At 41.3% G+C, this 14,407-nt stretch overlaps 1 protein-coding gene across 2 annotated transcripts in view; it reads right to left on the bottom strand.

The window, feature by feature from the left end:
- Positions 1 to 14,407, bottom strand: part of TOP2B (DNA topoisomerase II beta) — a 129,323-nt gene that overhangs the window by 24,186 nt on the left and 90,730 nt on the right. For both annotated transcript variants that reach the window (XM_037890409.2, XM_043540916.1), the window contains exons 14-21: positions 9,867 to 9,977; positions 9,671 to 9,776; positions 9,379 to 9,488; positions 6,967 to 7,059; positions 6,755 to 6,869; positions 4,444 to 4,565; positions 3,391 to 3,539; positions 1,718 to 1,949 (exon numbers count right to left, since the gene is read on the bottom strand). In XM_037890409.2, the coding sequence (XP_037746337.1) occupies positions 1,718 to 1,949; positions 3,391 to 3,539; positions 4,444 to 4,565; positions 6,755 to 6,869; positions 6,967 to 7,059; positions 9,379 to 9,488; positions 9,671 to 9,776; positions 9,867 to 9,977 (1,038 nt within the window). The remainder of the gene's footprint in view (positions 1 to 1,717; positions 1,950 to 3,390; positions 3,540 to 4,443; positions 4,566 to 6,754; positions 6,870 to 6,966; positions 7,060 to 9,378; positions 9,489 to 9,670; positions 9,777 to 9,866; positions 9,978 to 14,407) is intronic.

Raw genomic sequence — 14,407 nt, 5'->3', positions numbered from 1 at the left:
CTCAGCAAGGCATGTAGGGACATGCCTATGGACAGAAGTCTAAGGCTTCCAAGCCATGTGCTGGGCAGCTTGTGTTTGAAACAAAGGAAGCACAGGCTGCATGGCGAAAGACTATAAAAGGCAGCTGCATCTTCTCCATTTTGTCTTCAATCCTGCTTCTTACATCTGAAGGAACTTTGCTACAAACTGAAGCTCTGAACAATGGACTGAATAACCCATCCAACCTGTAGATGTACTCCAAAGACTTGACTTAAGCCAGCACTTGATTCCATCACTGTTACAAACCTGAACCAAAAACTTTGCCATTACTGTATATAAGTGAGTCCTTTAACCAATTTGAACGCTCACCTTTTTCTTTCTTTTTACAAATAAACCTTTAGATTTTAGATACTAAAGGATTGGCATCAGCATGATTTTCGGATCATATCAAAGTTATATATTGACCTGGATGTGTGGCTGGTCCTTTGGGATCAGGAGAACCTATTATTTGATGAGACTGGTTGTTAAGAACCACTCATCTCTGAATCCAATGGTTTTGCCGGTGATATAAGAACTGAAATGTCTGAGGAAACTGCCTTTATGTTAGCCAGTGTGGTGAAACAGGAGTTTACTTTTGTGGCTGGTTTGGTATATCTTATAAAAGAATAACCACCAGTTTTGGGTTGTGTTTGCCCTATTTCTAAGCAGTTCGTCCTGAATTCGGCATCCTCAGTTGTGACCCACTAAGGCACAGTTACAGTAGACAAGGTCCCTTTGGCCAAACAGGACAGAATGCAGGTTAAATACACTGAATTCTCAGGCTGTCCTAAAAGGAAGGCCAACAGATTCCAATTAGTGAAAATTTTCATTTATGTGGCATTCCCAGCAGTTGGTGAGAGGAAATCCTGTGTTGTAAAAGCTGAAGCTGCTTTCTCAAACAGAGAACAGTGAACAGGCAGTGAACTGGGATCGAAGTGCAGAAGTCCAGCAAGTGGAATCTGAACTGAAAAATAAAATTTAAAAAATAAAACTTTGTTCTATGAAACGGGCAAATCTAACCCAGCACTCATGTCCAAACTAGTAATAAACATGAAAGGGTTGTTTCTGCTGTCTAGATTTCAGCTGAATTTATGCCGAAATGATTTCAGACTGAGCTGGGCTCTTCTTTTCTTCTAGCATTTGGAGCCTTTTCAGGTACGTGGCAGCACTGAGAGCTTCCCCCAAAAAACTTTAAACAAATGAACACACAAGAGTTATGATTTGGAAATTGTTGGTTTTCCTGTTTAATAACAATATTTTTCTTCTAGCTATAGAGGAACATAAAAGGGAACACAGTTTAGTCGAGACAGAGGATGCTTTAGAGATTCCAATGCAAGCCATAGAGGCTTTAAGGTTGGCTGAAGATATACTGTAACTCATCTTAAAGAAATGATTGATACAGCTTTTTAGCTACCAGATTGCAATATTCAATAGATCTTTCCACAACAACTGTGATTTTGAGAGCCCACTGACAAATCAACAAGTAGAATGGAGGAAAAAACCATTAAAAGAATCAGTAAAATTACAATATACTGGTTTCAATGGGAATAAGACATAAGACAATAAATTCCTCTCCAGAGGTGATAATCATTTGGCACTGATGTGTTTCTAAAGTGATATAAGATGCTCCTTATAAATGCAAAACTCAGGTTTGTTTAGGAAACATAAAAATAGCAGCATACACTGTGAGTTACATTACCATAGGATGGGGATCCAAGCCATCCAGCATTCGTCTGACATTGTTCACAATCTCTCTGGTATCATAGTTAGGAAGTTTACACGCCCATCCTGTACCAATTCCCTCAGCACCATTTACTAAAACCATGGGAATGATGGGAATATACCACTCTGGTTCTACACGCTGGTTATCATCATAAAGGAATTTAAGCAGGTTGTCATCCACTGCAGGAAAAAGCAGCCGTGCTAAAGAGCTTTGAAAAAAAGAAGAAAACAACATACTTTAACAAGAGTCCAGTAAGTCAAAAAATGTGTTACACGATGAAGATTAATGGGCCCAAATTTCATCTCATTAAAAAAAATTGTATTTTCTCTCTTTTTAATTGTCATTATGAAGCTGAAAATACTGTTTTCTGAAACAAGGACAGAGGTATTATTGAACCTTCACAGTGGAACAATCAGTTCATAATAAATACAGGGTGCTTGGGTTTTTGTTTGTTTTTTTGGGGGGGAGGGGTTCTGACCACGTGTGCATATATCTTACCATCCTATGTTTAAAACATACAGAAATCCGGTACACTAAAGTACTCAGGACTCATATATTTCAATACCTCTCCTCAAAAGACTAGAGATAAGTCAAGCAGACAGTTAGAAAACAGCAATGTTCACAGTTTCATACCAAACCAAAAAAGCCAAGCTTAACTGTAGGCATAAAAGCCTCAACAGTCCATGAGACACTTTGCAAACAGAGGTTTCATCAGTGGGCCCTTTACCAATTATGCACAATAAACTAGGCAAATCAGTCTTCTGGCATATGATCAAATGAACAGGAGAACATATTAAATCTATTAAAGTACTGTACCATAGAAACATTTATATGTGGAAGGAATCCAAAACTGATATTCATGCAGAAGGGGATATAACTAGAATAATCAAATGAAATTAACAAAAGGAAATTAAGGCTCAATATCAATGTGAAATAATTTATTAAGGGAAATGTAGAAGCCATATAATGTAACATTTACAATCAGACTGGACAAAATACTAGACTTTACTATAGGGAGCAAATTCTGCCTGCCAAACTACACTCTAACTTACTTCCAGGCCACTCCACTGTCTTTGAATTATACTCTCACTTATACCTAGGAAATCCCATTAGTTTACATTGTGGTTGCACAGGTGCAACTGAGATTATAATTTTGTTTGCAGAATCTAAATACTGGCCATATGGAAGAAGGAAACAACACAGCTTGACTTTCAAAGCCTATACTGAGTTGTAAGGCTGCCATATAGAAATACATTCATGGGTAAAAGGATTGTAACACATTTTATGTGGAATCAAAAGACAACATGAAATCGAACAGTTCCATTTTTGAAGACTGATAGTTGAACTGGATGATCTGCCTTTTCAATCTGCAACCTTATGATTCAAAGTAAAATTTGTACAGCTAACTTTTTTTTAAGTCCACAAGTACTACTCTCACAAAATTAGCAGGAAAATCTGTGCGCACGAAAAACGTATCTGCACGTGTGAATCAGGAATTTGAGCATACCCAGCTACTTGGTTTCTTCGTCTCTTACATACATCCTCACAAACAAATACATACTTGCAAATCTTGTAGTGCAGTAACAAAGGCAATTTGAAAATTTGGTTCTATGTGTTTTTAGTTTAATTTGTTTTGAGCAAGCTTTTACCTTAACATTGTGAAAATATAACGAGGGCTGGCAGCATCCTTCCCGCCATGAAGCCTGGTACCAAACTGACCGATAGGCTGCAGCAGATTAACATTGTTACTTCCAACAAAGTTCTGAGCCAAGTTGACAATAGTCATCATTAATGCTTGCTGGAAGAAAATACATAGGCGTGGTTACTATTCACTGTAAGAAATTGTACTCTTTCCTAATCAGCTAGTATAACAGGTTTTCATTGCCAGATAATCCATAACTCATTCTACCCTGATTTCAAACATGGTCTCTCTGAAAAATGGACAGCTATAATTTATTACAGAAATAGGGAATCTGTAGTTCAACTGTTAAAATACTGTATTCTCTCTCATTGTCCTTCTGTACAAGGAAGTTTACATATGTATTACTTTCTCATCCCCTACCCTCACACAAATGTTTTGAGTTTTCAAACACTCACTTCTGTGTACAGGAGAGAATAACCTCTGCTGATTGTGCATCATCCCTCCTCTCCCACAAAATGATGATGGTGGCTTTTTGAACGTATATTTTTATATTTATATTTTGACAATTCTATTTTTTGGCAGTATTGATAATATTCCAGATAAATACCAGAAAGGCTGGAAAACAAATACTTTAATCTTATTAAATGCAAGAAACTGTATCAGACAATTTCAAAACGTTCTGGAAAGAGATCACAGAATCCCATTTTAACTTTCTTTACTTTTACATAAAAACAATTTGTCTTTCCTCCCTAAGTCTAAAACATGGTCAGGTATACAGCTGGCATGACTGAGGACCTGGTCCAAATCCACTAACTAGCTGCCCCAGCATAATTTCCCACAGCCTAGAATCTTTGTTTGGGACATGGCTGTGCATGAAGGAATATAACTAACTAACTGTCTTCTTACCAAAATGGATTCCATTTAGTTCACTTTCTTAAAAAGGTTCTGAACACTTCTACTAGAAGGACTCTTGGTCAATTGTTAAGTGCTTTTGACGAAATAAAAAATTCACCTATATTCTATATAGAAAAAATACATCCTTCCCATTTTTCATACTCACCTCTCCATGATGATAAGCTGACATTTCAGCAACAGAACCAGCCAGCTGAGCAACTTTAACCTCACGTTTATCGTTTCTCTTAAAGCAGGTGAACAAAACTTTGCGCTGCCCTGGCTTAAAACCTGTTTAGAAGAATAATGCTTTTTAAATATATATACCCCCACACACACCCCTTTTTGAAATTATAAATTCTGTCTCTCTCTCTAAGAGAACACATTTCTAATCTCTTTTGAAAGGGAGATAACTTTTATGTTGAATGAAAATAAATCTATACAATATTTAGCAAATTCATAAACACAGCATGGAAGAACACATTTATATTAACCAACTGTAAGCGAAAATTGTGCTGATGAAAAGAGACAGCGATATAAACTGAAGTTTTCTAGCTAATTAACTTAATATTAACACGCAGCATTCAAGAATTCCCCACACTATCCAGCTAAATCTCAATCCTGTCCCTGGATTCAGAAACGTGCCTTTTGCGTTCTCGATGAAAATCCACCCAAATATGGCTGAGTTACTTCTGAAAATGACATAGTTTGCTAGTGGATTTTATAGTTACCTACTAGATAGCAAAAGAGTGTTTGGCACTCAGAAAACCTAGGTTCCGTTCCAGGTTCTGGATGGGAGTGTGTTTTAATGGTTACAGACCCTTCTGCACCTGTCCCCACCCTACTCCTGTTCCCACTGTAGGGTGGCCCTTTACCTATTCTAGCCTTTGCCACTCTCTGCTCCTAACCCCTCTTTGTTTGAGTCTGCCTATGTCCTGCTCTCGGGTTGTTTGGACACCAACAGGAGAACACTGAGAGCACAGGGGAGACCCGGCTCTTAGTACTGGTGCCCAGTGCCACCATAGACCTGAGCAGCCGTGAGCAACAATTGCAGGGAAAGTCTTGCCTAGCCTTGGGCTGGAGGATGCTCAGCCCATATGAAATGTAAAATTTAGCTGCCAGCCTCTAACAACAGATGTACGCAGAGCATGTGCAAAGGGTGATTCCTCTCTAATGACTCATCTACATAAAGCCTACTATTTCTACCAGTTTTCTGTTTCTCAGGCAGTAGAGGTTTTTGCTATGGATATAAAAGTTCCAACCCCACTGATAACCTATGTGGGGATGAATATGGTTCCACATGAAGGAATTTCTTTCAGTTTGCTTTATTTAAAAACTGAGAAAACTGCATACAAAAGTTATATTAAAAGAACATTAAGGTTGCAAAGTCAAGCACGCAAAAGTTAAGAAATGCCAGAATTAATGTGATCCATTCAACCCCTTGTGCAGATGCACGTTACAGTCTTTATTTACATGATCAAATACTCTTCTTTTCGACCCTTAAGAGAGTTTTGAGATTTTTGCATATGCTTTCCCTGGATGCTTTTGGTTGGGAGCTTGTATGCTGTTCTTCCTCATCTGAGAAGAGGTCAATAGAGAAGGGGCAGTAGAAGGTTTACCTTTTCATGAAGGGAGAAGATATCTGTCTTTCCCCCAGGCTGGCTAGCCCCCATTTAAGTACTATGAGCAAGGAACCTTAGGCTTCTCACCTAAATTAGACGTAGTCTGATTAAGGGTTCTTCTCTATTGCAGCTGGATGAGCATGGCAGTCTTTGTGTACCTCTCTCTGGGTATCACCTGTCTTAAGTACACCTTGTGCTTTGTTATGAAGTCTATGTTGTTGAGGGAAAGGGGGAATCCCATCCCACCTATGAGACTCCAATCCCCTTTTTCCTGGATGAGCAAGAGTACGTGGGCTGAAAACAGGATAGGCATATATCTCCCCTTCTCCTGCTGTGAGCTTTACAAATGGAGCATATGCTTTGTGTCTGGGGTGCTTATTTGCATGTCCATGCTGCTCCATGGGAGAAAAGGTGATAAACCTGAAAGATCCCAGCATGGGTCCAATGCCTCCAAAACACTGTCCTTGATGTGAGAAGGGGAGAGGACAGGACTTTCACTGTAATCCGCTCCCTATTGCTAATGTGAATTGAATGTTGATGAATATGAGCACTGAAAGAAAGGAACGCTTGTAACAGAAGTAGAGCACCTGCACAGTCGAGGGATGAGGTTTGGCCAAGTGGACAGGTTGTTAAGCTACAACTTGAGCTGCCTCTAGTTTCACTTCAGAGAGGAGACAACTCAGTACTGTACATTAGAGGCAACGTAATGAAGCAGAAACATACAGGTTCTCAATTTCTCTCACTAATTCCAAAACTTCATTCTCAGAGTACCAACTTCTTTTCAAATACAGTCATCTCCTTCAAAATGATATGGATAAAAAGGTACATCCTCATAAATCACCATGAATATCTACTTACCATCAACCAGGGATGGAATGGATCTCTCATTGTCTGAGTTTGAGAAGAGAATCAACTCCTTGTTAATGAAGTCATTGTAAGTCAAATGCTTTGTTGCTGTACCATACAGAAATTGCTAAAAGAAAATGTATATATCAGTATAATTTCAACATTGAAACCGCATTAATTTTAGCCATCATTCTCCAGGCCTCTTCTCCTCATTTAGAACTAACCTCTGGAAGGCCATGTAACCGACGCTGTCGTCTGTCTTCCATGAAGTTTGTTAACCACTCTTTTCGGTCATCAATTTTCTTTTTACTGAAGGCCTGCAAATATTTCGGATCATATTATTAGCATATACAGCATTATACATGTGTAATTTTAATAATTATTGTAAAATATTGCATGGTTCTTGTAAATATACAGTAAGTTTTATTAAAGGTAAAAATTATAAAAACAATCTGTATAAACTGCTGCTCTCATAGAGGAATTATTTAAATACATATCCTCTTGTATACCCGCTCACAACAAACTACTCTCATTACAGTCAGAACAATTATTGTTGGTAGGTTTTCAAATGGGCAGTTCTCTGATCAGCAGGTTCTTGAGCTTTGCAATACTTTTTGAGATCCACACATAGTGGGCCAAATCTTGCAGGCCTTACTGAAGAAAAAAACTCGCACTTTTCAGAGTAGAACTGGACTTTCAAGTCAAACCTTAAGTAGCTGTGAGCTTCTCTCACATACAGATTGCAAGGTAGGGCCCAATGAACCACAGCCTAATACCAATATGAAGCTTAAATAAATGGCTTTGGAACTAGAGAATTCTGTAGCTGTCAGAAGAGATATTCTCTCTCTCTCCCCTGTCAGCTTATATCCCAAGTCTGTTCCACAGCCACAGGGCTGCAATACCACCATCCATAACTGCTAGCCACTCACTTCATATTTGGAGGTGAGAGTGGATCCACACACTTGCAAATCTACCAGATGCACTGTTCCCCAGCTAACCACCAACCAACCAACCACCTACTATAGAACACAGAAAAAACCCAGAGTGCAGGCTCCATGCATCCTGCCCTCGTTATCTCACACAGCAGAATGACTTTGATTATACTATCTTTCACACTCACATGGGTGAGGGAGGGATTGGGTAAGATCTGTCCTGAAGAGTGAATGATTCAGAAACACACAAATAATGGTGTTCTAATAATTATGAAAAGTAAATGACAACCATGCAGTATGGCCACTAGTAACTTTGAGCTCAATTCTAACTGAGATATGCAGGTGCATATTAATAAATTATGTGAAGATTCCCTACTGCTTATTCAACTACAAAAGTGGATTTTGTATATGGTGTTGTAATAATGCATGTATATCTGAGATTAGAACTGCCACTCAGTGGTTACCCTAGGTGAAAAAATATATTCAGAAAAGCATATAATTTCTTTTTCTGGAATTTAAATTTACCAACTACCTGGTTCAAACAGTTGCCACCACATTCATTTCTGTGACCAGACCAAATCTTAGCACACTGTCTTGACAATGACCCTCATGATCCAACCATATATAATTCAGTCCAGGATGTAGCCATAGTCAAGGACAGTTCCTGGTAGCACAGCTTCATTGGAATTAAGCTGCTAAGGAGCAGGAAGATGCCAGGGATACAAATCCAGTTCAGCAGTATAGGCCTCTTGTGGATCCCAATGGCCGCACAGACCATTCTGTGAGGGGAGAGGGAAGTGGCCAAATCTGTCCCCCTTTCCAACTAGACCAATGGAGGAGAACCTTTGTAGGTTACGGTCATGAACTTTTCCTTCCCCCTTAACTAATTGCCTTCAAGTTTTACTGTAGAAAGGAGCAATCCTGTCCTTGGTTTTCACACAGATTGAGTAGAGACAGAGTAAAGAGCTAGGATTTGGTCCTGTGTGTTTTGGGACGAGCAATTCCGGCTCACAGACTGTCCGTTTATCTGTGCCATCTAGGTGTATCATTCTTCTCCAGCACAGAGTAAAAATGTTTTAAAAGACAATGTATGTGGCAATTATTTTCTGTATGCTATTCTATTTCTATTTTATAAACCATCCAGTAAACTCCCCTAAAAAATTATCTGAACTTTAAAAATTCATTTTATTCTGCTCTGATACAATCCAGTACAACTCTTTTTAGTAGTCCAACCATACAAGCCCTAGAAGGTCCCACTTCCATCCTCCAAAAAACCTACTCCTAAAGAGATATGTGAAGCTGCCAGGGTGGAGTCTGAAAGAGAGATTAAATAAGTATATATGAGTTTGCTGCCTTCCACCTCCTACAACTCCAGATTTTCAGGCCCCTTCACCAAAAGACACTAACAGAGCTAAAAAAACTTGTTGTTGAAATTAGTTAATTTAAAAAATCATATTGTCAGTATCCCTTTAAGAGCTGTTGTAAAGTCCTTGCACAATGTCAGGTGATGAGACAGATGTTCACGAGGCGCAGCCTCTGAATGTGAATTGTAATATTATTCAAACATCAACAAAATAACCTGAAAAATGAAGAAATAAAGTAAGTAACCACTGTACACTAAGAGTCAGGATTTCTTGACCCAATACTTGCTGCAAGTGATGCCATTCATAAAACATGGCGCACAGTAGTTTTAAAAGTTCTTACTAGTGTAATGGCAGCATCATCTTCAGGACCAGCATATCTGAATAAGATTCGATGCCTCTCCATGTCAGCAAAGTATTCCTTTGCTTCTTTAGCAGTGCTGGTACCCAAACCTGCAAGATGAGGAGAAAACAATTACTACATAATCATAGTATTTGAATTATCATGTTTTCCTAACAATTTACGGTGACTGACTTTGAAATAACTTCCGAAACTATTCTACAAGTGCTTACTAAAACAGACACCACCCAATTATTGCTTTTTCAAGTCCATGAGTGTTTTTTTAAAAACAAACCTTTGTAGTATTTTATCTTCCATGCTTTATGATTCTCCATATGTTTCTTCCACTCATCAAATTCAGGGATACTGTAGAAGGCAAGTTCCTGCTTACTTTTGCTTGCCTTAAAAATAACAAAAATATACCTACTCAGCTTTTTTTATAATGTTATCTACAATATATCCAAACTTTATATTGTCAGTATAAGCTGTACCTTTACAATGGGAGTAATGAATTCCTCAAGGAAACCATGTTTCAAAAGAGATGGCCAATTGTGATGAATAAAATTGATTAACAGGCCTTTTATGTGAGATCCATCCTGATCCTAAATATGAAAAAGGAACACTATCAGTGAATATGACATATTAGCTCCAGTGCAAGTGAACTGAGAAAAACAAAGACAATATATGATTAAGGAGTCAACGTGTCAATAGTTACAAATCTCACTGACCTGAATAAGAATGAAGCAATGTTTTTTTAGTGGGAAACATTTAATCAGATGGGTAGTTTCAGTTCTGGGTTGTACAAGCATAGCCCAGGGGATAAGACCTCCCGTAGAAGAAGTCCTCAGAGCATGGTTGCCAAAGCACAAAGTACCTATAACCTTCTTTTCATCAGCAGCAAGACAGCAGAGATGCAGAAGTGTACGGCTTGAACTGAAAGGGGAGTGGCTGAATGGATCTCCTGGACCGGTTCTGTTGATAGGGCTCTTCAGCAACTCAGCAGCAATTTAACGAAATGGTTACTCACCCTGTGCAGTAACTGTGGTTCTTCGAGATGTGTCCCCCTATGCGTGCTTCACTCTGGGTGTGCTTGTGCCCCCTGGTGCCTTTGATCAGAGACTTCTCATAGCAGTATCCTTTCGGCCCGTGCGTGCATGTTACTCAGCCTCATGCTCCATGCTAGTTATATAGCACTCCACAGGTGAACCACCCTCAGTTTCTTCTCTACCACGATGCTCCACAGCAGAGAACTCCGAAGCAGAGAGGAGTGAGGGTGAGCAGTGGAGCACCCATAGGGACAGACATCTCAAAGAACCACAGTTACTGCACATGGTGAGTAACCATTTCTTTTTCTTTCAAACAGTGTCCCTGTGGGTGCTTTACCAGGTGACTACTAAGCAGTTCCTCCTAAGGAAGAGGGGGCTTTGGAGTTGAGTCCAATATAGAGGAAAGCACAGCTGATCCGAATGCTGCATCAGAAGCAGAATTCTGAGTTACTGCACAGTGCTCAGCAAACGTAAGCATAGAAGTCCAAGTCGCAGCTCTACATATTTCAATGATCGGAACCATTTTTGAGAAAGACTGTAGAGGTGTGTAGCAAGGAGGTGCGGCCTCCCTCAGGGAGTGACAGGAAGGAACCATAACATGCCTCCTGATGGGCAGAACCAGGAGAGCCATGTCCACTCTGCTGGAAGCAGAAGGGCAGGACAGGAAGCAGAAGTACAAAAGACGGGCCCTGCAGCTCAGTTGGGCTGAAGCCACCACAGGAGACAGACGCATCCCGCCTGTTGCTGGAGCCTGCAGATGTGCTGCCAGGGCTGCCTCCTGAGGACTGGCCAGAGCTTCCTGAGATGGCAGACAACCCCCACGGTATAGAGGTACCAAACCCTGGGGATGTAGGAAGTAGCCCAAGAGAACTAAACGCCCGTCTGGTTGACTGTTGGCTTGATTCAAAGTCACCGTGTTGCAGGGGGATCCCCCGCTGACACAGTGGCGGACTACTCCGCCACTGTTAGGGCCCTGGGCTGGTATGCAGTGGAGTTGGGCAGGCCCATGTCCCCCTACCACCCCACCCCTGAGGTGGCAGCACCCCCATCTTAGGCCAGGAAGCCTGTGGTACCCTACCATCCTCTGCTGCCTGAGCCCCTAGACTGTGCTGGTGCTCGCCCTTCCCTGTGGCTCAGACTGCTTAGCCGCTCTGCCCTGATTGCAGGCCAGAGCCTACTAACTGTTCGCTGCCCTGCCCTGACCAAGGGCCCGGGGCTCATACACTGACGTACTGCTCTGCCTGGCTGGAGGGCCGCAGTACTAGGTGCAGTTAATTCCACCCTTCTGAACTCACCTTTAGAGGTATATGACAGTGAGGAGGCGTGGCCTCCCTCAGAGATTAATAGGGAGAGATAGTTATGCACCCTACAAGGTGAAAATAGAGTGAGTTCATAAGTCTCAGGGTATTTGCAGATTACAAGATTGGTAGCAACAACTATACAGTTGGCTATCCACTTGGAAAGTCTTTGTTTAGAGATTGTGGACCCTTTTGATCTGTCTGTGATCAAAACAAATAATTTGGAAGTTTTTCTGAAAGGCTTAGTCCTGTCAAGATAGAAGATCAGGGCTGTCCTGACCTCAGGTGTGTGTAAGAGCACCTCTTCTTTGCCTAGGTGAGGTTCAGGGTGGAAGATTAGGAGGTGAATGGGTTGGTTGATAAGGAACACCCTGTACTGAAAGTAGTCCTGACCAAGAGCAAAGCGTAGGCCTTTTTTGTGTAGCTGGTGGATCTGTAGGGCCTTATCAAATTCGCGGCCATGAAAAATGTGTCACGGACTGTGAAATCTGGTCTTTTGTGTACTTTTACCCTATACTATACAGATTTCATGGGGGAGACCAGTTTTCTCAAACTGGGGTACCGACCCAAAAGAGGGCTGGAGGAGAGGGAGGTGTCATAAGGTTATTGTAGGGTGATTGCAGTATTGCCACCCTTACTTTTGCGCTGCCTTCAGAGTTGAGTCAGGACCCCTACAGTTACAAGACCGTGAAAGTTCAGATTTAAATATCTGAAATCATGGACATTTATTATTTTTAAAATCCTATGACTATGAAATTGACTAAAATGGACCGTGAATTTGGTAGGGCCCTACCTATATGTAAATATGTCTCCTGAAGATCTAGGGCCGAGATCTAATCTCCTTGGTCCAGTGATGGAATTATTGCTGCAACATCATTTTGAATTTTTGCCTTCACAAAGATGTTGAGTAGCCTTAAATCTAGGATGGGTCTCCCAAATGCTGTTCTTTTTTGAACCATGAAATACCTGGAATAAAACCCCTTCCCTCTGTTGCTATAGAACCAGTTCTATAGTACCCAACAGTAGGAGAGAGCCTTATTTTCTGTTGTAGAAGGTTTTCATGAGAGGGGTTCCTGAAGAGGGACAGGGAAGGGATGTCAGGAGCCACAAGAGAAGTACAGTGAATGGAATATGCTGCAGATATAGTCTGCCAAACTCATTTGTCTGTACCGATTGACTCCCAAGCCCACTGGAAGTGGGAAGAAAGGCAGGTGAATCAGTGCAGCTGGTAAGAATGAGGATGGTAACTCAGGACTCGACCACTCTGTCAAAACTGGAGCTTGGTGGTAGAAGGCTATGAGGTCAAAGGTGAGAAGTTGGTGGTTTTCTTCTCTGGAACCTCTGCCCTCTTGTGTTGAGGCTTCTTCTGATCTCTGGGAGCTTGAGAACTGTGCAGGATGGGATCTCTGTGCCTTCTGGGACTTATTAAACTTTCTCTTTTGGGCAGGTGTATAGATCCTGAGAGAACACAAAGTAGCCCGGGAGTCCTTTAAAAAGTGCAGAGATTGGTCCATACTGTCAGCGAACACTTTACTACCATCCACCAGGTGGCAGTATCAACAGTCAAAGGAGGCCTGCAGAGATCTTCTGGCGAGCAGCTGGCCTTCTGCAATAATTGCCTGGAATTGCTCTCTAATGTTCTGCTGATAGATGCTCAATAAATGAGTTCAGCTTGGTATAATTTGTATGATTATATTTTGCCTTTAAAGCTTGGTAGCTGGCAATTCTGAATTGTAAAGTAGCCGACTGAGTGTTGTCAGTAGAATGTCCATGCATGCATGAAGTGATAGTAGCTGAAGGAGCTGACGTTACCGTGAACCTCAACTGCTCCGAGGGGTGTGCAGATGGAGCCCAGGCAGCGCTCTTCTTGCCGCCTTGCTCTGTTGACAGTAACCGACGACGGTAACCGAGCCCAGAACTTTACAGTCTTTGAATTTGACAGTGCCCTTGGTACCCGAGAAACCAGCAGCCTCATGGGTACCAGATTGGAGAGCAGCACATGCCAAAGTAGATGGAATCATCAGAGACCACGACTTCTTTGAGGTAGATTCCCTATGTGAAGAACTTAGGGGACAGCCTTTGGGAGTCTTATGAGAGGAATCTTGGGTCCTCCTCTTAGATGCCATCAAGGAGTGTGGTTTGGAGACAGGGGAGGCAGCAGATTACTCAGAGACCATCATATGGGGGGATTCCCCTGGCCATGGACAGAGGCTGGGCGCAGTAAGATCTCCATCATGAAGAGTCAAAGTTTGATCTCCTTGGTTTTTTTTCTGGCTCTTGATTTTAATGCCAGACGTAAGTTGCACTTCTGGGAAATATGAGATTCCCAGAGGTAATGGATGCACCAGGAGTGTCCGTCACTCACTGGGATTGCCTCCCAGCACAACAGGCAACCTCTGAAACCAGGAGAACCGGGTATGTCCTCCCAGTAAAGTAAAAATCTCTCAAGAGGGTAGAAACTAATATCCTGTTTTTAAAAAGTTTTTGTTTTTAAAAACTAGTACAGCTAAAACTAGTACTAAGTACTGCTAAGGACAACTACAATAAAATAACTACTAAAAGAACTAAGGGGACACAGTTGAGGTAAAACTAAACATAGACAATGTTAAGGCTTCATCTCAAGCCAAGGAGGTTGAGAAGGAAATGAAGGCGGTTCACGCATGCAGTGCTATATAGCAACAGCACATA

This window comes from Chelonia mydas, chromosome 2, assembly GCF_015237465.2.
Source record: "Chelonia mydas isolate rCheMyd1 chromosome 2, rCheMyd1.pri.v2, whole genome shotgun sequence".
NCBI classification, from domain to species: domain Eukaryota; kingdom Metazoa; phylum Chordata; order Testudines; family Cheloniidae; genus Chelonia; species Chelonia mydas.
This window is presented reverse-complemented; position numbering and strand designations above follow the sequence as displayed.